Below are 26,599 nucleotides of genomic sequence, written 5' to 3' on the forward strand. Positions count from 1 at the left end.
AGAGTCCATCTAGTTCGTACCCACTCTGATTTGGCTGTACTGGATTTTATTACCCAAAGGATTTGATTTTAATCATTTGTTTTGTCATGGAATTATGATTAGTGTGAAATTGCAAAGATGGTAGTATCTGAAATTACCTGCGACTGGAAATAACCAGAACTTCCATCAAGTGATTTTTGAATTTATTTATTTATTTTTTTTTTTACATGATGGAAACTTTTACAGGAGATGCAACGTCCCTTTTGGTTGAATCATCATGTTGGAATTCATCCGGTGAAGATGGCTGACATTTGCGCTGGACTTGCAGATACACACCCATTTTGTTTCAATGTTAAGGGGCATCCAATTTCATGTCTTGGAATCCCAAAATGACGTTTGTGATCCCCCCACCACCACCTTAACTATACCTTTGCATGTGTCATGTTGTTGTAATATAAATAACTGTGATTTGTCTTTATTTAGTTATATATTTAGTTTTTTTGTTTTTTTAACATAATATGTGTTTTACATTAAGGTCATGGAAACATAGGTTAATATCTGCAATCTCAGCATGCAGTCCACAGCACCCAGCTTTGAAAAGTGGAGGTGATGCAACAAATTTTCTTTTCTTTTTTCTTTAAAAACTTCATCCATTTCATGAAAATACTTCAGAATGTTGTCACAGAAAAAAAAAAACAAAAAACAAAGTTTGAATACAGTAGACTCATTAAATATCATACAGAAACATGCAGCAGTAATTAGACACTAATCTACTATTAAAGAGCAGCAGAAAAACAATATAGCGCTTGTAAAAACTAAACAGATATTAACGTTACTGTATCAGAAGTATTTTCCCCCAAAAAATCATTATATATGCACATGTAGATCTTTTTAAGACAAACTGAGCAATACCTTTAACTAGACAGGCCCTTCCTGTGTTAACAACACATCAGTTTAAATGCAAAACGTGGCTGAAGCGATATATGTTGATGTGAAGCCTCTGTCACTACAGCTCTATTCCCGACTGAGCACCGCCTCCTGCTGCTGGGCTGACGGCCTCTGAACTGTGTGACGTCTGGCAACCAGAAATGATGGCTTCTATTATAAACTGTTCCTTGACATGCAGGAAATCTAGGCTCAGCCAATCAATGGCTACATATACAGAAACACCAGAAGGTAGAGAACACTCGGAGGACAAGAGCAGAGGAGGCAAGAATTGACAAAAAGGGAAAAATATTTCAAATGTAAAATTAAGAAAAGCCCTCCAGTCCCTTACCTGTCTCCTCAGGATTTCTTTTTTGCGTTTACATTTCTTTAAAGTAGACAAATCTTTTCCAAGATGACAGCTGAGGACTCTTCGGCCAACTATCACATAAGGAACACCTGAAAATTCACACTCCGGCTCATCTTTGGCAAAAAGACTTTGCCAATGTATTCGCAAGTTTGAATTTGGCAAGAATTCTAATTTGAAGACAAAACAAAAACATTTTTTTTTTTTATTTAGTCAGCCTCACAAAAAACAATAAGAAATACTACAGCATAGAGCTCTGTAAAGATAAAAACGTTAGTACTCTCAGAAAACAATTACCGTATTTTTCAGTCTATAACATGCACCCAGGTTGTAGAGAAGTGGAATTGGGGAAAGAAAAAAAAAATTGTAGCAAAGTCTCCCCATCACACCACACACAGCGGGAAAAAAAAACAAAAAAAAAAAAAAACCACAAAACACGATTATACTCACCGGTTATCGCTTCCCAGCAGCACAACATGCTCTTCTGCCGGTAGCTCAATTGTATGTAAGGGCACGGCGCATGATGCCACTGCTGTGCGTTGTGCCCCCCCACATGCCGTCAGCTGCCGGGATATTCACTTCTCCCACACCTGGCATGATGTGAGCAGGAAGCAATGACTAGCCACTTTCTTTAATAGCGGGGTACATGTTATTGCCCATGTCTGCAGCATAATTGATGAGCTGGATGAGGCTGTTCATCTTTTCTTGGGAAATATTCTTCATGGCGGCTCCTTTATTTGAACCAGTGACGTTTCACTTGGAATCAAAATTTTAACATACTGAGCTATTCGGGAATGTGAGAATAGGGTGTAATTTGTAGTATACGGGAAATAAAGGAGCAAAACAGTAACAATGCAGCGACACGACGAGAATCTGTTTAATCATATACTAAATAGTATGAAGTCACATTTATGTATGAGATAGCTGAAATGATTGTCTATAAAATAAAGGTCGTCTCACGCTCAATATTATTATACATACACGCTCACGCATTATTTTATCAACCAAAATAAAGTAGTTGATGTCATTTCAACAGAATAGTGGACATCAGAATTGGTTCTTTTGGACTTTCCAACTCCAAATTAGTGTAATAAAATGTGAAAAAAAACCATTTTATGCTTCATAAAATGGACAGCAATTGGCTGCTATGGCCAGGTGACCTGTGTGATGATATATACACGGGAGAACAAGAGTTTATTAAGTGCAGAAGCTCGTGGCACATACAAAGTGCAATATACATTAACGCTAGCCAGGTAACCTGCAATGATGGGTATGGAGTTCAAACCTCCATAGAAAGCTAAAGCGCCAAGATGATAAAGTGCCAGGTGCTATTAAAGTGGCCAGTGCATGGTTCTGTCACTATACTAGCACTTCATAGCTATCATTGCAGGTTACCTGGCTAGCGTTAATGTATATTACACATTGGGTGCCACGAGCTTCTGCACTTAATAAATGCATTGCACAGATAACTCTTGTTCTCCCGTGTATATACTGACGGAGTTTGTGCTGAGGGTCAGGTGACTAATTTAGGCACCCTCCCATTATAATGCAGTATATAGCTTCTTGGAGACTTGTGTATATGAGCTGTGTGATGAGGTATTACTCACTCCCGGCTTCATGGCCATCTGCAGATCAGAATGTATTTACAGAAGTGACAGCAGGCGAGTCGCATGGTGTTAGGATTTTGTAGCATCTATACCAGGTGTAAAGCTTTTAGTGACGCTGGACAACCTTTTCCAAAATCTTTATAGCACTGTTCAAACCTTCCAGCCGTACTTTCTTCTGTCACCATCTGTATGTGAGAGTAGAACGCCATCACAAATAAACGGCAAGATCAGGTAAAGATGATCCGACCTCGCGTCCCACAGCGCATTGTGTGCTCAAATATAACAAAGCTCCACTTTGTATGGTCTTCAGATGCACTGATTGAGGCCGTCATTTCTTCATATGTCTCGTAGTTTTTAACAACTCTTTTGTTATTAGATAAAGCATTGTTTGGCTGGAAAAGCAAATCCGGGATTATAAGTAAAATATATAAAGGAATGTCAACAACAGTAAGATCTAGTCTCGTGAGTAGAAGAGGCCATTAAACATATGGGAGACTCATGAATACGGCATAGCCCTTAGAGGATACAGATGACAAGTATGTATTTTTTCCTTATACACAGGGCCTGGAGCGGGACACAGGGCCTGGAGCGGGACACAGGGCCTAGAGCGGGACACAGGGCCTAGAGCGGGACACAGGGCCTAGAGCGGGACACAGGGCCTAGAGCGGGACACAGGGCCTAGAGCGGGACACAGGGCCTAGAGCGGGACACAGGGCCTGGAGCGGGACACAGGGCCTGGAGCGGGACACAGGGCCTGGAGCGGGACACAGGGCCTGGAGCGGGACACAGGGCCTGGAGCGGGACACAGGGCCTGGAGCGGGACACAGGGCCTGGAGCGGGACACAGGGCCTGGAGCGGGACACAGGGCCTGGAGCGGGACACAGGGCCTGGAGCGGGACACAGGACCTGGAGCGGGACACAGGGCCTGGAACGGGACACAGGGCCTGGAGCGGGACACAGGGCCTGGAGCGGGACACAGGACCTGGAGCGGGACACAGGGCCTGGAACGGGACACAGGGCCTGGAGCGGGACACAGGGCCTGGAGCGGGACACAGGGCCTGGAGCGGGACACAGAGCCTGGAGCGGGACACAGGGCCTGGAGCGGGACACAGGGCCTGGAGCGGGACACAGGGCCTGGAGCGGGACACAGGGCCTAGAGCGGGACACAGGGCCTAGAGAGGGACACAGGGCCTAGAGCGGGACACAGGGCCTAGAGCGGGACACAGGGCCTAGAGCGGACTCCAGTGGTGACTTTGAGGCCCAGCATTTTTCTAAATGATATTTGATCCACCTAATGTCATGATTACATGAATGCATGTGATTTACAAAATTGCAGTCATGTGACAACTAGTCTCATCTGGCTTCCAGAGAAGCTGCATGAGACTAGTGAGCATGTGACTGTAAATCGCACAATTGCACAGGGAACACAGGGAAAACGTGACAACATGAACATTGTACACTATCACATCTGCACTAAAGTACAGAGAATTTAAAATATTCTTTGGAAACCAAACCCCTTTAACACAGATATATTGGTTTGTATATATTGATTCCAGTGGCGTAACTAGAGTTGGATGGGCCCCGGTGCAAAGTTTAGACCTGGGCCCCCCCTCCACATACACAGACACTTGGGGTAAGGCATACCTCCCAACTTTTAAAGAAGGAAAAGAAGGGCAAATTTTTAGGCCACGCCCCCTAACCACACCCATTTCACAGTCACGCCCATATCCACTCCCCATCCACACCCATTCAGCATGGACACGCAGGCAGCCGGCGGGCCTCCAGCATGGACACACAGGCAGCCGGCGGGCCTCCAGCATGGACACGCAGGCAGCCGGCGGGCCTCCAGCATGGACACGCAGGCAGCCGGCGGGCCTCCAGCATGGACACGCAGGCAGCCGGCGGGCCTCCAGCATGGACACGCAGGCAGCCGGCGGGCCTCCAGCATGGACACGCAGGGAGCCACAGTGAGGCGGCCGGTCGCCCACACAGTGAGGTGGCCGGTCGCCTTCACAGACAGGCGGCAGGGGGGCGCCCGCACAGACAGGCGGCCGGGGGGCGCCCGCACAGACAGGCGGCCGGGGGGCGCCCGCACAGACAGGCGGCCGGGGGGCGCCCGCACAGACAGGCGGCCGGGGGGCGCCCGCACAGAAAGGCGGCCGGCCGACCGCACAGACAGGCGGCCGGCCGACCGCACAGAGAGGCTCCGGCCGGGGGTGAGGGGGGGGGGAGGGAGGGAAATCAGCGCTGGGGAGATTTTACTGTACCAGCAGCAGCACAGGCAGCGCTCCTCTCTGTTATGCCACGTCTACTGGGATGGTAGGAGGGAAAAGCAGGGAGGCGGAGAGAGAGTGGGTGGGCGGAGCCCGGGAGCCGGCCGTCCCGATCGTGGCAACGGGACAAACAACGTAAAGCGTGAAAGTCCCGCTGTATCCGGGACGGTTGGGAGGTATGGGGTAAGGGATAATGACACTGACACTCGGGGTACAGGATAATGACGCTGACACTTGGCTCTCACCCACAGCACCCTGAAATCCCTCTATCAGCACCCAGCTTTCCTATGTTCTGATATTTATCTTGTCCTCAGCACCCAGCTTTCCCATATCAGAGCATGAGAAAGCTGGGTGCTGAGAGATGTATATCAGAACATGGGAAAGCTGGGTGCTGAGAGATGTATATCAGAACATGGGAAAGCTGGGTGCTGAGAGATGTACATCAGAGCATGGGAAAGCTGGGTGCTGAGAGATGTATAGCAGAGCATGGGAAAGCTGGGTGCTGAGAGATGTATATCAGAGCATGGGAAAGTTGGCTGCTGAGGGAAAGAGCCTTTTTCCCTCAGCACAAAACATTTCCATCCCATACTTGTATCTTTGTCCCCCCTGTATAAAGTTCTCAAAATACTATAACAGCCCCCACATAGCCTTCCAAATAATTGTATAAAGGGTCTCACATAACCCTTCATATATTAGAATGCAGATACATAGCCCTCCATATATTATAATGCACCCCCATAATCCTCCATGTATAAAGTAGCCCTTCAATTATAATGCATTTCCCATAGTTCTCCATGTATTAAAATTCACCCCATAGTTCTCCATATATTATACTGCACCACATAGTCCTCCATGTTTTATAATGCACTTCCATAGTCCGTGTATAAGGTAGCCTCCATAGTCCTCCATATATTATAATGCAGCCCCCATAGTCCTATATGTATTATAACACAACCCCATAAAACTTCAGATGGTATTATGCAGCCCCATACTCCTTCATGTATAATTCACCCCTATATTCCATGTATAAGGTGTCCCTTCATTTTGTATTATACAGCCCCCCCTCGACCTCCATTTTAATGCAGCCCTATAGACCTCCAGTATAATGCAGCCTCATAGACCTCTATGTATATTACACCTCTATATTCAATGTATAAGGTGTCATTCATGTTTATTATGCAGCCTCACCAGGCCTCCATATATAATAATGCAGCCAACCTCTCCAGGCCTCCATGTATAATATAGCAGCCAGCCTCCCAGGCCTCCATGTATAATATAGCAGCCAGCCTCCCCAGGCCTCCATGTATAATAATGCAGCCAGCCTCCCCAGGCCTCCATGTATAATAATGCTGCCAGCCTCCCCAGGCCTCCATGTATAATAATGCAGCCAGCCTCCCCAGGCCTCCATGTATAATAATGCAGCCAGCCTCCCCAGGCCTCCATGTATAATAATGCAGCCAGCCTCCCCAGGCCTCCATGTATAATAATGCAGCCAGCCTCCCCAGGCCTCCATGTATAATAATGCAGCCAGCCTCCCCAGGCCTCCATGTATAATAATGCAGCCAGCCTCCCCAGACCTCCATGTATAATAATGCAGCCAGCCTCCCCAGGCCTCCATGTATAATAATGCAGCCAGCCTCCCCAGGCCTCCATGTATAATAATGCAGCCAGCCTCCCCAGGCCTCCATGCACAGTATCATGCAGCCTCCCCACCCCAGGCCTCCATGTACAGTATCAGGCAGCCTCCCCACCCCAGGCCTCCATGTACAGTATCATGCAGCCTCCCCACCCCAGGCCTCCTTGTACAGTATCAGGCAGCCTCCCCACCCCAGGCCTCCATGTACAGTATAATGCAGCCTCCCCAGGCCTCCATGCACAGTATCATGCAGCCTCCCCACCCCAGGCCTCCTTGTACAGTATCAGGCAGCCTCCCCACCCCAGGCCTCCATGTACAGTATCATGCAGCCTCCCCACCCCAGGCCTCCATGTACAGTATCAGGCAGCCTCCCCACCCCAGGCCTCCATGTACAGTATCATGCATCCTCCCCACCCCAGGCCTCCTTGTACAGTATCAGGCAGCCTCCCCACCCCAGGCCTCCTTGTACAGTATCAGGCAGCCTCCCCACCCCAGGCCTCCATGTACAGTATCATGCAGCCTCCCCACCCCAGGCCTCCTTGTACAGTATCAGGCAGCCTCCCCACCCCAGGCCTCCATGTACAGTATCATGCAGCCTCCCCACCCCAGGCCTCCATGTACAGTATCATCCAGCCTTCCCACCCCAGGCCTCCATGTACAGTATCATGCAGCCTCCCCACCCCAGGCCTCCATGTACAGTATCATGCAGCCTCCCCACCCCAGGCCTCCATGTACAGTATCAGGCAGCCTCCCCACCCCAGGCCTCCTTGTACAGTATCAGGCAGCCTCCCCACTCCAGGCCTCCTTGTACAGTATCAGGCAGCCTCCCCACCCCAGGCCTCCATGTACAGATGCAGCCTCCCCACCCCAGGCCTCCATGTACAGTATCATCCAGCCTTCCCACCCCAGGCCTCCATGTACAGTATAATGCAGCCTCCCCACTCCAGGCCTCTGACCACCGTGTACTCATATATATATAAAAAAAAAAAACAAGTACTCACCGCTCTCCTCCTTCCACTGCTGCTCTGTCCTGACGTCTCCTTGTTCCACTGATGCTGTACTCCCGAGTCCCTGCTCTCCTCCTTCCACTGCTGCTCGTCCTCCCGGTGCTGCGGTCGGCGTCCTCCCTCCCTGCGCTCTGTGCACTCAGCACAGCAGTCGCACAGGAGTGACGTCACCGCACAGGCACAGGGGCAGAATGATGATGCAGAGCGGCGCCGGCCGCTCTTTGCGTCATTATTACTGTGCGCGGTGACGGGGGAGGGGGGCCCCGGTGCCGCCGCTGACATCGGGCAGGAGGGCCCGGTGTCGGGGGCGGCAGCGGGTCATATAGTGGGCGCGTGCACTGTGATAGATCAGCGCAGCTTCTCTCTCACTGAGAGGAGCTGGCTGCTGATCTGCCGGGTCCCCGCGGGCCCCAAACCGCCCGGGCCCGGTCGCGATCGCGACCGCTGCGACCGCGGTAGTTACGCCACTGATTGATTCCTTCCCTCCTCTTCTGCCTTCATTGCGATGGTCTATGGCAGAAGCAATTTCACTTCTCATTCGAGTCGACTCGGAGTTCATGACTAAATAAATAAAGTGGACATAGATATTGATGAGAAACAATCTTTAAATTAGGCTTCACCCACTCTTGGTGACAACCGCAATGCTCTTTTATACCCCCAGTTCCCTTACAGAATTGGTGGAGATGGCTGCTCTCTCATTGGTCGCTACTTCAATCCAACTGCATACATTTTCCTCTCAATTATGCAGTCAGAGGGGCTAAGGGAATCCACATTTACAGACAATAGGACTCTACAATCAGTCTGACAAGAGACAATGGCTAACCTCTCTTGGTTTAACAAACAAAAGAACAATAAGTCTGATTAAAAACATTTCACCACCCACAAATGGCCAGTCACTGAGTCATGACAAAGCGCACCACCTCAATAAATTCACCTATGGGTGCAGCGATCGCACTGACACCACAGACGTGTCACAAATTATAAACCATTGGGTGGGAAAAAGAATGTAATTGGATTTGGAATATAATTAAAATTTTGACACAAGATATAAAAGGAAACTGCATTGCGAGCATCGCACCCTCTCTTCCCTCACGGTCAGAGCATCGCACCATCTCTTCCCCCCCCCTCACGGTCAGAGCATCGCACCCTCTCTCCCCCCCCCTCACGATCAGAGCATCGCACCCTCTCTCCCCCCCTCATGGTCAGAGCATCGCACCCTCTCTTCCCCCCCCCTCACGGTCAGAGCATCGCACCCTCTCTTCCCCCCCCCTCACGGTCAGAGCATCGCACCCTCTCTTCCCCCCCCTCACGGTCAGAGCATCGCACCCTCTCTCCCCCCCCCCTCACGGTCAGAGCATCGCACCCTCTCTTCCCCCCCCCTCACGGTCAGAGCATCGCACCCTCTCTTCCCCCCCCCCTCACGGTCAGAGCATCGCACCCTCTCTTCCCCCCCCCCCTCACGGTCAGAGCATCGCACCCTCTCTTCCCCCCCCCCTCACGGTCAGAGCATCGCACCCTCTCTCCCCCCCTCACGGTCAGAGCATCGCACCCTCTCTCCCCCCCCCTCACGGTCAGAGCATCGCACCCTCTCTTCCCTCCCCCCTCACGGTCAGAGCATCGCACCCTCTCTCCCCCCCTCACGGTCAGAGCATCGCACCCTCTCTTCCCCCCCTCATGGTCAGAGCATCGCACCCTCTCTCCCCCCCCCCTCAGAGCATCGCACCCTCTCTCCCCCCCCCCTCACGGTCAGAGCATCGCACCCTCTCTCCCCCCCCCTCACGGTCAGAGCATCGCACCCTCTCTTCCCTCACGGTCAGAGCATCGCACCCTCTCTTCCCCCCCCTCACGGTCAGAGCATCGCACCCTCTCTCCCCCCCCCTCACGGTCAGAGCATCACACCCTCTCTTCCCCCCCCCTCACGGTCAGAGCATCCCACCCTCTCTCCCTCCCCCCTCAAGGTCAGAGCATCGCACCCTCTCTTCCCCCCCCCTCACGGTCAGAGCATCGCACCCTCTCTTCCCCCCCCTCACGGTCAGAGCATCGCACCCTCTCTCCCCCCCCCTCACGGTCAGAGCATCGCACCCTCTCTTCCCCCCCCTCACGGTCAGAGCATCGCACCCTCTCTTCTTCCCCCTCACGGTCAGAGCATCGCACCCTCTCTCCCCCCCCCTCACGGTCAGAGCATCGCACCATCTCTCTCCCCCCCCTCACAGTCAGAGCATCGCAGCCTCTCTTCCCCCCCCTCACGGTCAGAGCATCGCGCCTCTCTCCACCCCCCTCACGGTCAGAGCATCGCAGCCTCTCTCCCCCCCCTCACGGTCAGAGCATCGCACCCTCTCTCCTTCCCCCCCTCACGGTCAGAGCATCGCACCCTCTCTCCTTCCCCCCCCTCACGGTCAGAGTATCGCACCCTCTCTCCCCACAGATAGAGCATTACACCTACTGCTGCACACTATTGCACCCAGAGACGTTAACCTACAATCCCTTTTTATTTCCCCCTGAAGCTCATATGTGATAATCTCCATCAGATATTACTGACCTCTTATATCACAAACCTCGGGGTAGAAAAACAGCACAAACAGGGAAGATGGGAAACAATCCTGCTGCTTGCACGCCCGGCAAACTGTACACTCACTGACTGCCGGGAACTACAGGATCCTCCCACACAAGAGGCCGGTCACATGGGCGTGACGTCAGCAGAGGTCCTTCTGCCCACTGGGATCTAGCCTCTACCGTGGAGGTAGGTGCAGAGCAGTGGCGTATCGTCAATAGAGACAGGCCACGCCACTACTATGGGGCCCGTGACCTTAAAGGTGCCCCATGATGGCTGCCCGCTGTGTCTGCGATTTCACTTTCCTCATTCCCAGCATGGGCTGCTCGGTCACCAAGCAGCTGATTAAGGCCGCAGGGGGCCCGCACTGTTTGTACAGCTGCAGGCCACCGCAACACAGAGGAGCAGACTTGCCCACACTGCACACCACGCAGCCTCTGCGGTAGAGGAGGGAGTGGCCAGGCAGCATCATCTTCCAATCAGAGAGGTGTAAGAGATGCCAGGAGAACAGCCACTCAGGAGAGGGGGCGGAGCTTGTTCAGTACAGCCCCCTGTTGAGTATGTATGTGACCCCTGTTGCGTATGTATGTGACCTATGTTGAGTATGTATGCATACCTCCCAACTGTCCCGGATACAGCGGGACTGTACCGGATTTCAGCGGGTGTCCCGGTGTCACGATCGTGAGGCTTTTTGTCCCGCCCGTGGCTCCGCCCACCCGCTCTCTCCCTGTCTGACTTTCTCCCCCTCCTAATACACATGAGCAGAGCAGAGCTGAGCGCTGCTTCACTGCTCTGGCTCTGTGCTGCCGCTGTTATGGGTGGGCGGCAGCAGCACTCTGTTTGCCGGCACTTTAAATCTGCAGCTCAGCGTGCACTCACTGCTCACTGCTGGGCTGTTTGTGTACGTAAGTGCATCTGTGGGCGGAGCTACCGAGCAACATGCTGAGCTCTGTCCACAGATAAAGAGACTGCAGGAAGAGGAGCTGCAGCACCAAGGAACGCTGTATGTGACCCCCCCACCTACCCAACCCTCTCCTCACCAACCCAACCCTCTCCTCACCAGAGCTACATGCCTCCAGTCACCCCCCTCACCACATCTGTATGGCCGCCTCACCAAATTTGTATACCCCCCCACCAGATCTATATGCCCCCCAGCACACACCAGCTCTGTATGCCTCCAGCCCCCTCCCACCAGATATGTATGCCCCAGCAGCCCTCTCCTCACCAGAGCTATATGCCTCCAGCCACCCCCTCACCAGATTTGTATGTCCCCCAGCCCCCACACCAGATTTGTATACCCCCCAGCCACCCCACCAGATCTATATACCCCCCAGCACTCCCCAGCTCTGTATGCCTCCAGCCCCCTCCCACCAGATATGTATCCCAGTCCCCCCTCACCAGATATGCATGCCCCAGCAGCCCTCTCCTCACCAGAGCTATATGCCTCCATCCACCCCCCCTCACCAGATCTGTGTGCCCCCCAGCCCCAACACCAGATTTGTATGCCCCCAGCCCCCCCATCGGAGCTGTATGTGCCCCCAGAGCTGTATAAGCCCCAACACCAGAGCTATATGCCCCTTAGTAATATCTATGCTACCAGTAATTTGTATGCCCCACAGTAAAGTGTATTTCCCCCAGTAATGTGTATACCCCTTAGTAACGTGTATGCCTGTCAGTGAAAAACACAGACGTTCTTCACTGATGTGTTAAACACGCATATGTCCCTTCATACTCCGTGATTCACGGCACACAGTGGTTGTCCATGTGCAATCCATGATACGTGATCCAAACTCCGTGATTGCACATGGACATATACTCACCTGCCCCCGCTCCTGCTCTCCGTGGTGCTGAAGAGTCCCGCGATTCAGCATCCAGCCACCGCTCTCTCACCTCTACAGCTGCTTCCGGGTCGACTCTGGCTGCATAAATGAATATGCATGCCATAAAGAACCGGCCAGGAAGAAGCAGAGAGCAGCTGCCGAACTCAGCATCGCTGGAGAAGGTGAGTTGAAAAAGATTTTTATTTTAAATGTACGTGTTTCACGGATCACACCATAGTGTGGTCCTGGGACATCAGTGATGTCAGAAAAAAAACAGACATGTTTCTGTGCGGCAATCACGGATACGCATGTACGCCACACGGAGACACGGTCAGTGAAAAATCACTGATGTGTGTGCAGACCCATTGATTATAATGGGTCTGCATAGGTCAGTGATTCTGGTACGTATAAAAAGTAGCACATACATACCAGAATCACTGACATCTGAAACAGGCCTAATATGTATGCCCCTCAAGTACTGTCTATGCCCCCAGCCCCTCCTGTGCTGAATATACTGTAGCCCCAGCCCCTCCTGTGATTTATATACTGTAGCCCCCAGCCCCTCCTGTGCTGTATATACTGTAGCCCCCAGCCCCTCCTGTGATGTATATACTGTAGCCCCCAGCCCCTCCTGTGCTGTATATACTGTAGCCCCCAGCCCCTCTTGTGCTGTATATACTGTAGCCCCCAGCCCCTCCTGTGCTGTATATACTGTAGCCCCCAGCCCCTCCTGTGCTGTATATACTGTAGCCCCCAGCCCCTCCTGTGCTGTATATACTGTAGCCCCCAGCCCCTCCTGTGCTGTATATAATGTAGCCCCCAGCCCCTTCTGTGCTGTATATAATGTAGCCCACAGCCCCTCCTGTGCTGTATATACTGTAGCCCACAGCCCCTCCTGTGCTGTATATACTGTAGCCCCCAGCCCCTCCTGTGCTGTATATACTGTAGCCCCCAGCCCCTCCTGTGCTGTATATAATGTAGCCCCCAGCCCCTCCTGTGCTGTATATACTGTAGCCCACAGCCCCTCCTGTGCTGTATATACTGTAGCCCACAGCCCCTCCTGTGCTCTATATACTGTATATATACAGTGAGTGTGTGTGTATATGTATATATATATATATATATATATTATATAAAACCCCCATCCTCCCTTGTGATACATACACAGCGGTGTCAGTGTGCACTGTGCGTGGCTAGGTCTGTTAAAGTGTTGCCAAGTGATCATATGCCGAGGAGGAGCTGGATAGAGACAAGCGGGGTAGGTGAGTGCGGCTGCTGCCGGCTTCCCCATATTATTACCTCCAATGTGTGTATATGTATGATGTATATATCTATGTATGTCAGTGCAGATGACTGTGTATAGATTTGTCTGTTTATATGTATTTTAGGGAATTTGTCTTCAAATATGTACCGCATATGTGCGTATGCCTGTGCCCACGATCAGGACTCGCTGTGTCCTGGAGGCAGCGCGTCCTGATCTGCGGGGCTGCACGTCTCCTCCGCAGGAGACCACAGCTGCCTGTGCCCACGATCAGGACTCGCTGTGTCCTGGAGGCAGCGGGTCCTGACCTGCGGGGCTGCACGTCTCCTCCGCAGGAGAACGCAGCTGCCTGTGCCCACGATCAGGGTTCAGTGCGCTGCGGTCTCCTGCTGTGTTCTCCCTACGGAGGACGCATGCAACTGCAGCAAACAATTGATATGCTGCAGTCTGGAAAGACGCTCCGCAGGTCAGTGTTTGCTGCAGAAAAAACAAGCACAGTGGGCACGGGGTTTCTAATCCCTCCACTGTGCTTGTACTGTACAATGCGGCGTTTTAGACACAGCAAAAACACGCTACATCCAAAATGCTGCAAATACTGATCGTGGGCACGCAGCCTTATACAATGTGATCAATAGCTCAAAAGGATTGGATGTGGGCGTGACAGATTGCAAAATGGGTGTGGTTAGGGGCGTGGCTTAAAATTGTGCGCCGCATACTTTGTCCCTCTTTCTCATCTTTAAATGTTGGGAGGTATGTGTATGTGACCCCTGTTGCGTATGTATGTGACCCCTGTTGCGTATGTATGTGACCCCTTCCTACTGTTATTTCAATCTTTGCTTTATTGAATTCTTTATTGATAAGTTCAGGTGAGGAGAAGATTTGTTGAGCGACTTTAAAATAAAGACGTTTGGACCTGATCGGTCTTGATCACAAGTTGCTGAAAATGTGTGTATGATGTATATGGAGCAGAGCCGCTTGTGTACGATGTGTACAGAGCAGTGCTATGTGTGTATGATGTCTACGTAGCAGAGCAGTGTATGTAACTGTCGCGGGCGGCGGGGCGCTGCGCTCGCTAACGCTCGGGTCCGGCGCTGCTGCTGCTCCTCAGTGGCTCGAGCGGTGGGCCGGATCCGGGGACTCGAGCGGCTCTTCGCCCGTGAGTGAAAAGGGGAGTTGGTTTGTTTGGGGATTTAGTCCGTGACGCCACCCACCGGTTGTGGTGAAGATGGGCACCACCGCTGCTGGTGACGGGGATCCCGGGAGCGATGGTTTGGAGCAGCTGAGATGTTATTATCCCCCTCCGTGGGTAGGGGTTGGTGGTCCCGGGGCCCGGTGGTGTGACGGGGAGGCAGGGTTGGTGAGGTGCAGGGACAGCACGGCGCGGTGCCGGATGGCACTGGTGTACTCACTCAGCATAGAACGCACAAAGTCTCCGGTAAGCCAAACGGCTGGATGGACGGGTCCCGCAGCCAGCTGCAATGTGGTCGTTGTGCTCTCCCCGGACAGGTGATGGCGGCTGTCTCTCCCTGCACCTTTGTGTACTGTGTTGACTCCAATGGCTTCCCAACGTTAGTCCGCTCCCCAGTGCATGGATACCGGAGGAGCCCGTTTTGCCCGCAGGCGCTGGCCCTTGGATCTCTAGCCTTGGCGGTGGCTGTATATCCTCACGATGTGAGCGGTTGCCGGGGTCCCGGTCACACTCGCATTTCACTTTTGTCGGTGGCTCCCAGCCTAGTCGGGTCCGATGGCCCTGCCTGTGTGTGCTGGCTTCACTTTGCTCCCCGGTCGGTATCGGCGGACCACCGCCTGACCCCGGTCCTATGGTTCCACGTTCCTCCACCACTCCTGCAGATGGCCACCACCGTCTGCCAACCTTGCTGTCGGTGCCTGGGCCACTACCCAGGCACATCAGTGTCTCAGCTCCACTCTCCTTGAACTTCACAACTGAACTCCTCAACTGAGCTGACCTGTTTTCCCGCCTCCAGGCCTGTGAACTCCTCGATGGGTGGGGCCAACCGCCTGGCTCCTCTCCACCTGGTGTGGACATCAGACCCTGGAGGGAGGCAACAAGGATTTTGTGTTTGGCTAATGTAACTGTCTGGGGGTGTGGGGTGTGTGTGCTACCTGTGACGTCCTGGCTGTCCAGGGCGCCACATAACGGAGCGGTTGGGTGCATGACGTCTATTTAGTGGAGCCATGAGTACACAACATGTATTAGCAGATACCCTCTTTTACCACTTTATTAATCCCCAAAACACCTATGCATCTCCAAGATGATCCACACGAGGTCCCACGAGGATTCAAGCTCTGCTACATGTAAAGTCACAGCGTGATTATGGCATATGACTGCCCGCTATGAGGTTCAGGCAGAGACTGAGCAGCAATCAGTGATCAGTGGTGACGTCGCTCAGGTTAGCTGTGGCAACAGCTGGAGGTTCCCACGATCCTCCACTTCTGATCGCAGGTAACTTGACCTCAGGTGACGTCAGCGACCTCACCTGAGTTCATTCACCTGTAGGGAGTCGGGGATAGGCCACCCCTGCACAACTGCGGCACACTGAGGGGTTTAGTATATTTTAATTCAATGCATTGTACTGTGTGTGGGTGTGACGCCCTGGACTAGCCAGGTAGTCACATACAGAACACCACACACACCCCCCACCCTAGACAGCTACATCAGTCAACCAAAAACCCTTGTTGCCTCCCTCCAGGGTCTGATGTTCACACCAGGTGGGGCGGAGCCAGGCAGTTGAGGAGTTCACAGGCCTGCAGGCGGGAAAAACAGACAGATCAGTTGTAGAGTTCAAGTGGAGAGGAGTGAAACGTCTGGTGTGCCTGGGTAGTGGCCCAGGCACTGAAAGCAAGGTTGGCAGACGGTGGTGGCCGTCTGCAGGAGTTGATGTAACTCCGCAGAGCCGTAAGGACCGGGGTAGGGCGTCGGTCCGCCGGTACCGGACCGGGGAACGGAGTGAAGCTAAGCACACAGGCAGGGCCATCGGACCCCGACCAGGCTTGGAGCCGCCGTTAATAGTCAAATCCGATTGTGACAGGAACCCCAGGTGTTTCCCAACAACCAAGTCCCGTTAGAAGGCAACCGTCCGCACCGAGAGGATATACAGCCACCGCCACAGGCTAGAGATCCAAGGGCCAGCGCCTGCGGGCAACACGGGCTCCTACGGCACATATACGCCGGGGAGCGGACTTCCGGTGGGCAACCACAGGAGTCAGAACAAACTATCAGGTGCAGGCAAAGACAGCCTCCATCAACCGTCCGAGGAGAGCACAACAACAACACTGCAGCCGGCTGCGGGACCCGTCCATCCAGCCATTTGGTTTACCGGAGACTTTGTGCATTTATTGCTGAGTGAGTACACCAGTGCCATCCGGCACCGCACCGCGCTGTCCCTATAACCCTGCACCTCACCAACCCTCCCCGTCACACCACCGGGCCCCGGGACCACCAACCTCTACCCACGGAGGGGCAAAACAACATCCCAGCTGCTCCCTACCATTGCTCCCGGGATCCCCGTCACCAGCAGCGGTGGTGCCCATCTTCACCACAACCCGTGGGTGGCGTCACGGACTAAATCTCCCAAACAAACCACCCCTTTTCACTCACGGGCGGGGAGCACTACTCGAGTCCCCGGGGCCGGCCCACTGCTTGAGCCATCGAGCAGCAGCAGCCCCGGACCTGAGCGTGGCGAGCCCGTCCCCTCCGCCCGCGACATGGGTCGCCACCAGGTGGCAGTCTGGCCCAAGGATCATACAGTATGCTTGGCACCTGGGTTGGCGGAGAGACGGTTAATAGAGGAGGAGGACAGGATACTATAAATAGGGCGGTTAGAGGGAAAAGGGTAGGTGAGTCCCAAAGAAGAAGTAGAAAAGATAAGGCCAACATTGAGACTCAAAAGCGGGCTTTACACACAGCAACATCGCTAACGAGATGTCGTTGGGGTCACTGAATTCATGACGCACATCCGGCCTTGTTAGTGACGTCGTTGCGTGTGAAACGCAGAAACGACCGTTAACAATCAAAATTACTTACCAAATCGTTGATCGTTGACCAATCGTTCCTATCCCGATTATAGTTGCTGTTGCAGGATGCAGGTTGTTCGTCGTTCCTGCGGCAGCATACATCGCTATGTGTGACACCGCAGGAACGAGGAACAACACCATACCTGCGGCCGCCCACAATGAGGAAGGAAGGAGGTGGGCGAGATGTTCGGCCCGCTCATCTCCGCCCCTCCGCTTCTATTGGGCGGCCGCTTAGTGACGCCGCTGTGACGCCGAACAAACCGCCCCCTTAGAAAGCAGGCGGTTCGCCGGCCACAGCGACGTCGCTAGGCAGGTAAGTATGTGTGACAGGTGTAAGCGATGTTGTGCGCCACGGGCAGCGATTTGCCCGTGACACACAACCGACGGGGGCGGGTGCTTTCATCAGCGACATCGCTAGTGATGTCGCTGTGTGTAACGCCCGCTTAAGAGTCATCCCTGGATTATGGATACGTGGGAGGCCGACAAGTTGGAGAATGATCTAGTCACGTCCCCTGTGCTTGGGGTATAGTCCGGTGGTTGGGGTGGTGGCCGTCTTCCTGGAAGCGTATTTCCCTACGAAGTCCCTAGTGAGACCGAAGTCAGTGGCGCCCTTAAACAGAAGGACACACTTGTTATTGACCTAAGCAGTGACCAAGGAGTTAAAAACACTATAAGCTATTCCTAGTGCAAGCATCCCTGTGGGAGGGAACGGAAGGCCTAAGAGAGTATATGATCCGGTCAACGCCGGTCAACTGAGGGGCCTAGCGCTATCTTACAGAACCCAGGTGCAAGGAAGACGGTCGGCTAAATTCATTTACGAGATGGAGTCTGGAGGGAACCCCCGTGGGTCTGAATACGGTGACCGTGTAGCCCAGACGTTAACAAATGTTGTGAAGGAAAGAAGTGGAATTGTAATTGAAACGAAGAAAGGAAGTAAAGACAAGTTGATGAATTCAAATGCTATGGCGTCTTGTTTATGTCTTTTGAAAATGACTGAAGTGTGGAGCGGATGAGTTGGGAGTGATCCTGTACGTGATGTGGCAGCGGGGAGGCAGGGGTTAACGAGCAGCTGTGCTGCGTTCGGCTTCCACCTGCAAGCACGACTACTACGGCCTGCCCCGTGCCTCTCACATCTTGGCGTAGTCGGCAGGATAAACTTCCGTGTTTTAACGTGACCTGCTCGGTGAGAATGAAGAAAAAGAGAAAACAAACCGTTGGTGTTGTGTGCGTGAGAACTAAAATGGCGCTGGCCGCTTTGGAAGAGCAGCAAGCCCATCTTGAACGGAGTCACAGCACAATGGCACAAAAGTCTGGCCCACCCCCGGGAGCATTGATGACTGTCGGTCAATCCCAGGTGGGGTGTAGCAAGAAGGAAAATCCACAGCCCCAAAGATGGATCCCGGCAGTACTAAGATGGATCCCGGGACTTTCTAGGCAAAAGAGGAAACAAAACTCTGAGAGGAAAGCTGCCGGAGGAGAGAGCCACGAAAGTCTGGGTGAGAGGAAAGCTGCCCAAAAAGCAGAGTGTCCCGAAGACTGTTGTGAGCAAAAAGCTGAGGGAGATTCCGCCCATTATGGAAAGAAGGCCCGGACCTGGTCCAGCGTGGACGCTGCACTGAATTCACTTTCCAGGTCTGCGGCTGTCACCATCTTTTATGTGCGTTTAGGAGTTGGCACAACCCTAATAGGTGAATGAAGTTACCTTGGCTTATCTGTTACCTTACCTGGTAAGACCCTATTCTGCGCTTTTATCCACAGTATTTCCTATGTACACTGTGATGGTCAGGCACAGACTGAGTGAGTCGCGTGATGAGCGGTGAATGAATTCAGCTGAGGTCACTAAAGTCACCTGAGGTCAAGTTACCTGCGGTCACAAGTGGAGGACCGTGGGAACCTCCAGCTGTGGCCGTGGTGAGTGACGTCACCACTGATCGCAGCTCAGTCTCTGCCTGAACCTCATAGCGGACAGTCATGTACCATGATCGCGTGCTGTGACTACATGTAGCAGAGCTTGAAGCTTCGTGGGACCTCGTGTGGATTATGTTGAACCTGCACGGGTGTTTTGGGGATTAGTAAAGTGGTAAGAGAGGGTATCCACTACATATATGTTGTGCACACAGGGCTTTGCTACATACACAGCTCCACTACGTTGACACATAGCACTGTTCCGTACACATCGTACACATGCGGCTCTGCTCCATATACATCGTACACACATTTTCAGCGACTTGTGATCGAGACCGATCAGGTCCAAATGTTTTTCTTCTAAAGTCGCTTAATAAATCTTCTCCTCACCTGAACTCATCAATAATTAAATTTAGCAAAGATTGAAATGAGTTTGAAGGGGTCACATAAATACGCAACAGGGGTCACATAAATACGCAACAGGGGTCACATACATACGCAACAGAGGTTTACTAAAACCGTCCACTGACACCGCGCCTCATCCAGTGTGTTCATGCCAATATAGGAGTATACTGAGGAGCTGATCATGTGACCCCTGACTCCTCCCCTCCATGTGACATCATCACAGGTCCTGGAAGCACAGAGCAGCCATATATCTAGTGTGCGGCTCTGCAGGTGGAGGTAGGTGCAGGGTATTATATATCTAGTGTGCGGCTCTGCAGGAGGAGGTAGGTGCAGGGTATTATATATCTAGTGTGCGGCTCTGCAGGTGGAGGTAGGTGCAGGGTATTATATATCTAGTGTGCGGCTCTGCAGGTGGAGGTAGGTGCAGGGTATTATATATCTAGTGTGCGGCTCTGCAGGTGGAGGTAGGTGCAGGGTATTATATATCTAGTGTGCGGCTCTGCAGGTGGAGGTAGGTGCAGGGTATTATATATCTAGTGTGCGGCTCTGCAGGTGGAGGTAGGTGCAGGGTATTATATATCTAGTGTGCGGCTCTGCAGGTGGAGGTAGGTGCAGGGTATTATATATCTAGTGTGCGGCTCTGCAGGTGGAGGTAGGTGCAGGGTATTATATATCTAGTGTGCGGCTCTGCAGGTGGAGGTAGGTGCAGGGTATTATATATCTAGTGTGCGGCTCTGCAGGTGGAGGTAGGTGCAGGGTGTTATATATCTAGTGTGCGGCTCTGCAGGTGGAGGTAGGTGCAGGGTATCATATATCTAGTGTGCGGCTCTGCAGGTGGAGGTAGGTGCAGGGTATCATATATCTAGTGTGCGGCTCTGCAGGTGGAGGTAGGTGCAGGGTATTATATATCTAGTGTGCGGCTCTGCAGGTGGAGGTAGGTGCAGGGTATTATATATCTAGTGTGCGGCTCTGCAGGTGGAGGTAGGTGCAGGGTATTATATATCTAGTGTACGGCTCTGCAGGTGGAGGTAGGTGCAGGGTATTATATATCTAGTGTGCGGCTCTGCAGGTGGAGGCAGGTGCAGGGTATTATATATCTAGTGTGCGGCTCTGCAGGTGGAGGTAGGTGCAGGGTATTATATATCTAGTGTGCGGCTCTGCAGGTGGAGGTAGGTGCAGGGTATTATATATCTAGTGTGCGGCTCTGCAGGTGGAGGTAGGTGCAGGGTATTATATATCTAGTGTGCGGCTCTGCAGGAGGAGGTAGGTGCAGGGTATTATATATCTAGTGTGCGGCTCTGCAGGTGGAGGTAGGTGCAGGGTATTATATATCTAGTGTGCGGCTCTGCAGGTGGAGGTAGGTGCAGGGTATTATATATCTAGTGTGGGGCTCTGCAGGTGGAGGTAGGTGCAGGGTATTATATATCTAGTGTGCGGCTCTGCAGGTGGAGGTAGGTGCAGGGTATTATATATCTAGTGTGCGGCTCTGCAGGTGGAGGTAGGTGCAGGGTATTATATATCTAGTGTGCGGCTCTGCAGGAGGAGGTAGGTGCGGGGTATTATATATCTAGTGTGCGGCTCTGCAGGTGGAGGTAGGTGCGGGGTATTATATATCTAGTGTGCGGCTCTGCAGGTGGAGGTAGGTGCAGGGTATTATATATCTAGTGTGCGGCTCTGCAGGTGGAGGTAGGTGCAGGGTATTATATATCTAGTGTGCGGCTCTGCAGGTGGAGGTAGGTGCAGGGTATTATATATCTAGTGTGCGGCTCTGCAGGAGGAGGTAGGTGCAGGGTATTATATATCTAGTGTGCGGCTCTGCAGGTGGAGGTAGGTGCAGGGTATTATATATCTAGTGTGCGGCTCTGCAGGTGGAGGTAGGTGCAGGGTATTATATATCTAGTGTGCGGCTCTGCAGGTGGAGGTAGGTGCAGGGTATTATATATCTAGTGTGCGGCTCTGCAGGTGGAGGTAGGTGCAGGGTATTATATATCTAGTGTGCGGCTCTGCAGGTGGAGGTAGGTGCAGGGTATTATATATCTAGTGTGCGGCTCTGCAGGTGGAGGTAGGTGCAGGGTATTATATATCTAGTGTGGGGCTCTGCAGGTGGAGGTAGGTGCAGGGTATTATATATCTAGTGTGCGGCTCTGCAGGTGGAGGTAGGTGCAGGGTATTATATAACTAGTGTGCGGCTCTGCAGGTGGAGGTAGGTGCAGGGTATTATATATCTAGTGTGCGGCTCTGCAGGTGGAGGTAGGTGCAGGGTATTATATATCTAGTGTGCGGCTCTGCAGGTGGAGGTAGGTGCAGGGTATTATATATCTAGTGCGCGGCTCTGCAGGTGGAGGTAGGTGCAGGGTATTATATATCTAGTGTGCGGCTCTGCAGGTGGAGGTAGGTGCAGGGTATTATATATCTAGTGTGCGGCTCTGCAGGTGGAGGTAGGTGCAGGGTATTATATATCTAGTGTGCGGCTCTGCAGGTGGAGGTAGGTGCAGGGTATTATATATCTAGTGTGCGGCTCTGCAGGTGGAGGTAGGTGCAGGGTATTATATATCTAGTGCGCGGCTCTGCAGGTGGAGGTAGGTGCAGGGTATTATATATCTAGTGTGCGGCTCTGCAGGTGGAGGTAGGTGCAGGGTATTATATATCTAGTGTGCGGCTCTGCAGGTGGAGGTAGGTGCAGGTTATTATATATCCAGTGTGCAGCTCTGCAGGAGGAGGTAGGTGCAGGGTATTATATATCTAGTGTGCGGCTCTGCAGGTGGAGGTAGGTGCAGGGTATTATATATCTAGTGTGCGGCTCTGCAGGTGGAGGTGTGTGGAGGTTCCCCATTACTGGGGCAGGCGGCATTAACCCCTTCAGCTCTGAGACTTTCTTGGTGTTTTTCTCTTCCTGATTTCTATGAGGTTTTTGTTCCTTTTCCTTTGATAGATACAGACGCCCCAACTATGAGAGGCCGGAAGTGAGGAAACCCGTCTGCCCTCAGTCCTCGGACCCTTCCTGCCCTCGGTCCTCGGCCCCTTCCTGCCCTCGGTCCTCGGCCCCTTCCTGCCCTCGGCCCCTTTCTGCCCTCGGTCCTCGGCCCCTTCCTGCCCTCGGTCCTCGGCCCCTTTCTGCCCTCGGTCCTCGGCCCCTTTCTGCCCTCGGTCCTCGGCCCCTTCCTGCCCTCGGCCCCTTTCTGCCCTCGGTCCTCGGCCCCTTCCTGCCCTCGGTCCTCGGCCCCTTTCTGCCCTCGGTCCTCGGCCCCTTTCTGCCCTCGGTCCTCGGCCCCTTCCTGCCCTCGGCCCCTTTCTGTCCCCGGTCCTCGGCCCCTTTCTGCCCCCACACAGTATAATGTTCCCCCAGAATGTTCTCATTATATGTTTCCCCTTATTATCTCCAGTAATTGTATTATTACAGCGGATTCTTTATGATGTTACATCGTCATCTTCTCCCCATTCAGGTCCCTACAATATCGGATCCTCTCAGTGGAGATCTTCTATAGAAGAGAATTCTCCTGATTGCCCCGTGAAGGATGGATATGGACAGGGACAAGATGGCGGAGAGGATATTACACCTCACCCTAGAGATCCTCTTCCGGCTTACTGGAGAGGTGAGAGATTCTGATGACGTCACATTACATCATTCTTATCTATGGGAATAACAGATGGACAGAACTGGAGAGGTGAGGACTCTGGAAATGTCTGGAGTGAGATTTATTACTGTGTCTCTCCATAACCAGGATTACACAGTAGTGAAGAAGACCTCTAGTGAGCGCTGTCAGGCCCCTGTGTCTGAGGGATGGGGAAGACCCCTGAGCCCAATCACGGGGCCTCCACCTCACCCCCCGATACATGAGGACATCAATGACCAGAAGATCCTAGAACTCACCTACAAGATGATTGAGCTGCTGACTGGAGAGGTGACACTGCTGGGAATGCTGGGACATTATACAGTAACGCTATGAAGGGATCGGGGGTGACGGTATCATTGTATGTGTCAGGTTCCTATAAGGTGTCAGGACGTCACCGTCTATTTCTCCATGGAGGAGTGGGAGTATTTAGAAGGACACAAAGATCTGTACAAGGACGTCATGATGGAGGTTCCCCAGCCCCTCACATCACCAGGTAATAGACAGGACTAAATACACACGGCCTATAATTATCTGTATGTAAGGCATGAATTCAGTCCCTGTATGTGTCTCCTCCAGTTCTATCCAGTAAGAGGACAACACCAGAGAGATGTCCCCGTCCTCTTCTCCCACAGGACTGTAAACAAGAAGACCCCGATGTTCCTCAGGATCATCAGGTAGATGGAGACAAGGGGCCATGAAATCTCCCTATGATGTGTAGACGGCTGTGAAGGTCTTGTGCTCAGTCTTGTTTTATCCTCCAGTATTATATGTGTTATACTTGTGTAATGAGAGCGGTGGAGATGGCAGGATTAGAGCTGATCATAGATGGGACTTCTCCATCTGTCTGTGACTTTTACAATATTTGTTTCAGGGTGAAGATCTGCCCCATATTAATACTACAGAGACATATGTGAGGGGTGATGAGCGGAGTAAAGAGGAGATTCCTACAGATAACCACCCAGGTGAGTAGTGGTCTCTATAAACCGACGAGTAAAAGGATAACAATGTTTTGAACTTTTGACTTTCATTCTCCATATCTCACCATCACCTTGAACGGGAGACGACCTTCATTTTATAAACAATCATCTTGGCTATCTCATACATAAATTATTTATTTTTTATTACTATAACGCCATTTATTCCATGGCGCTTTACAAGTGACAAAGGTATACATAAAAAACAAGTACAACAATCATGAACATTAAAAAACAGACTGGTACAGGAGGACAGAAGACCTTGCGCGCGAGCGCTCACAGTCTACAGGGAATGGGTGAGAAAACAGTAGGTGAGGGTAGAGCTGGTTGCGCAGAGGTGTACTGGACTGAGGATTATTGTAGGCTTGTCAGAAGAGGTGGGTCTTCAGGTTCCTTTTGAAGCGCTCCATGGTAGGCAAGAGTCTGATATGCTGGGGTACAGCATTCCAGAGTATGAGGGAGGCGCTGGAGAAATCTTGTATGCAATTGTGGGAAAAGGAGATAAGGGGAGTAGAGAAGGAGATCTTGTGCATATCTGAGGTTGTGTGCAGGTAGGTACCCGGAGACTAAAGGCCCCGTCACACTAAGCAACATCGCTAGCAACATCGCTGCTAACGAACAACTTTTGTGACGTTGCTAGCGATGTTGCTGTGTGTGACATCCAGCAACAACCTGGCCCCTGCTGTGAGGTCGTTGGTTGTTGCTGAATGTCCTGGGCCATTTTTTAGTTGTTGCTGTCCCGCTGTGAAGCACAGATCGCTGTGTGTGACAGCGAGACAGCAACAACTAAATGTGCAGGCAGCCGGAGCCGGCTTCTGCGGAGGCTGGTAACCAATGTAAACATCGGGTAACCAAGAAGCCCTGTCCTTGGTTACCCGATATTTACCTTTGATACCAGCCTCAGCCGCTCTCACTGTCAGTGCCGGCTCCTGCTCTGTGCACGTGTAGCTGCAGGACACATCGGGTTAATTAACCCGATGTGTGCTGTAGCCAGGAGAGCAAGGAGCCAGCGCTAAGCATTGTGCGCTGCTCCCTGCTCTGTGCACATTTAGCTGCAGCACACATCGGGTAATTAACCCCATGTGTGCTGTAACTAGGAGAGCAGGGAGCCAGCGCTCAGTGTGCGCTGCTCCCTGCTCTCTGCACGTGTGGCTGGTCACTGGTTGCTGGTGAGCTCACCAGCAACTCGTGTAGTGACGCTCCAGCGATCCCTGCCAGGTCAGGTTGCTGGTGGGATCGCTGGAGCGTCGCAGTGTGACATCTCACCAGCAACCTCCTAGCAACTTACCAGTGATCCCTATCGTTGTTGGGATCGCTGGTAAGTTGCTTAGTGTGACTGGACCTTAAGGCACAGATGTAAGGAGGAAACAGGTTGTGGATGGCTTTGTATATCATGGATAGTGTTTTTAACTGGAGTCTTTCGGCAATGGGAAGCCAGTGAAGGGAATGGCAGAGAGGAGAGGCCGGGGCATAACGAGGGGAGAGGTGGATTAATCGGGCCGCAGAGTGTAGGATAGATTAAAGGGGTGCAAGAGTGTTGGAAGGGAGTCTAGAAAGCAGGAGGTTGCAGTAGTCGATGCAGGAGATGATGAGGGCATGCACTAATGTTTTGATGTTTCTTGATTAAGGAAATATTTTTGAGTTATAGTGAGCATGAGGTAAAGAGGGCTTGGATGTGTGGCTTGAAGGATAGAGCTTAGTCGAGGGTTACTCCGAGGCAACAAGCTTGTGAGACTTGAGAGTGAGCAGCCATTAAAGAAGTTGTCCAGTTACCAAAACTGATTTTTTTTTTTTCTGATAAATCTTGCTAATATGTGCCCCTCAACACATCTATTATGTTTTTTCAGCAAAATTACCTTTTATTGTGCACTAGCAGCACATGCTCATTGCTGGCTCCAGCTCTGATGGGGTTAATCTCTCCTCTGACTTCCTGTGTTCAGTTCCTACAAGTCTCAGAACTCTTTGTGGCTCTAGGGCGGTGTCTAGCTTATCTAACACACCCATTGTGTCTAATACACCCACTCTGCTCTCCGACCAAACCCTCCTCCCTGCCTCTTCCCAGTTGATGCCCAGAGAGAAATCACAGATACAGCAGCTCTGCACAGCCAGGGGAAGAAAGTGTGTGTGTGCGTATATACAGTGTGTGTGTGTGTGTGTGTGTGTGTATAGTGTCAGTGTGTGAGTGTGTGTGTGTGTGTGTGAAGCCCCACAGGTGTAGTGTCAGTGTCGGTGCATTACCTT

At 52.1% G+C, this 26,599-nt stretch overlaps 1 protein-coding gene and 1 long non-coding RNA gene across 2 annotated transcripts in view; one reads left to right on the forward strand and one right to left on the reverse strand.

Annotated features, from left to right (window-relative positions):
• LOC142258829 (uncharacterized) overlaps positions 1-26,599 on the forward strand; it is a 117,135-nt gene that overhangs the window by 76,120 nt on the left and 14,416 nt on the right. The window contains exon 6 of the mRNA XM_075331413.1: positions 24,277-24,346. Within this exon, the coding sequence (XP_075187528.1) occupies positions 24,277-24,346 (70 nt within the window). The remainder of the gene's footprint in view (positions 1-24,276; positions 24,347-26,599) is intronic.
• LOC142258848 (uncharacterized) lies at positions 230-10,405 on the reverse strand. The gene is made up of 3 exons (XR_012727887.1): positions 10,333-10,405; positions 1,256-1,440; positions 230-645 (listed from the first exon to the last, which is right to left on the reverse strand). It is a non-coding gene; the product is annotated as an uncharacterized LOC142258848 (long non-coding RNA).

Source organism: Anomaloglossus baeobatrachus (genome assembly GCF_048569485.1).
Source record: "Anomaloglossus baeobatrachus isolate aAnoBae1 chromosome 5 unlocalized genomic scaffold, aAnoBae1.hap1 SUPER_5_unloc_13, whole genome shotgun sequence".
Taxonomy (NCBI): Eukaryota; Metazoa; Chordata; class Amphibia; order Anura; family Aromobatidae; genus Anomaloglossus; species Anomaloglossus baeobatrachus.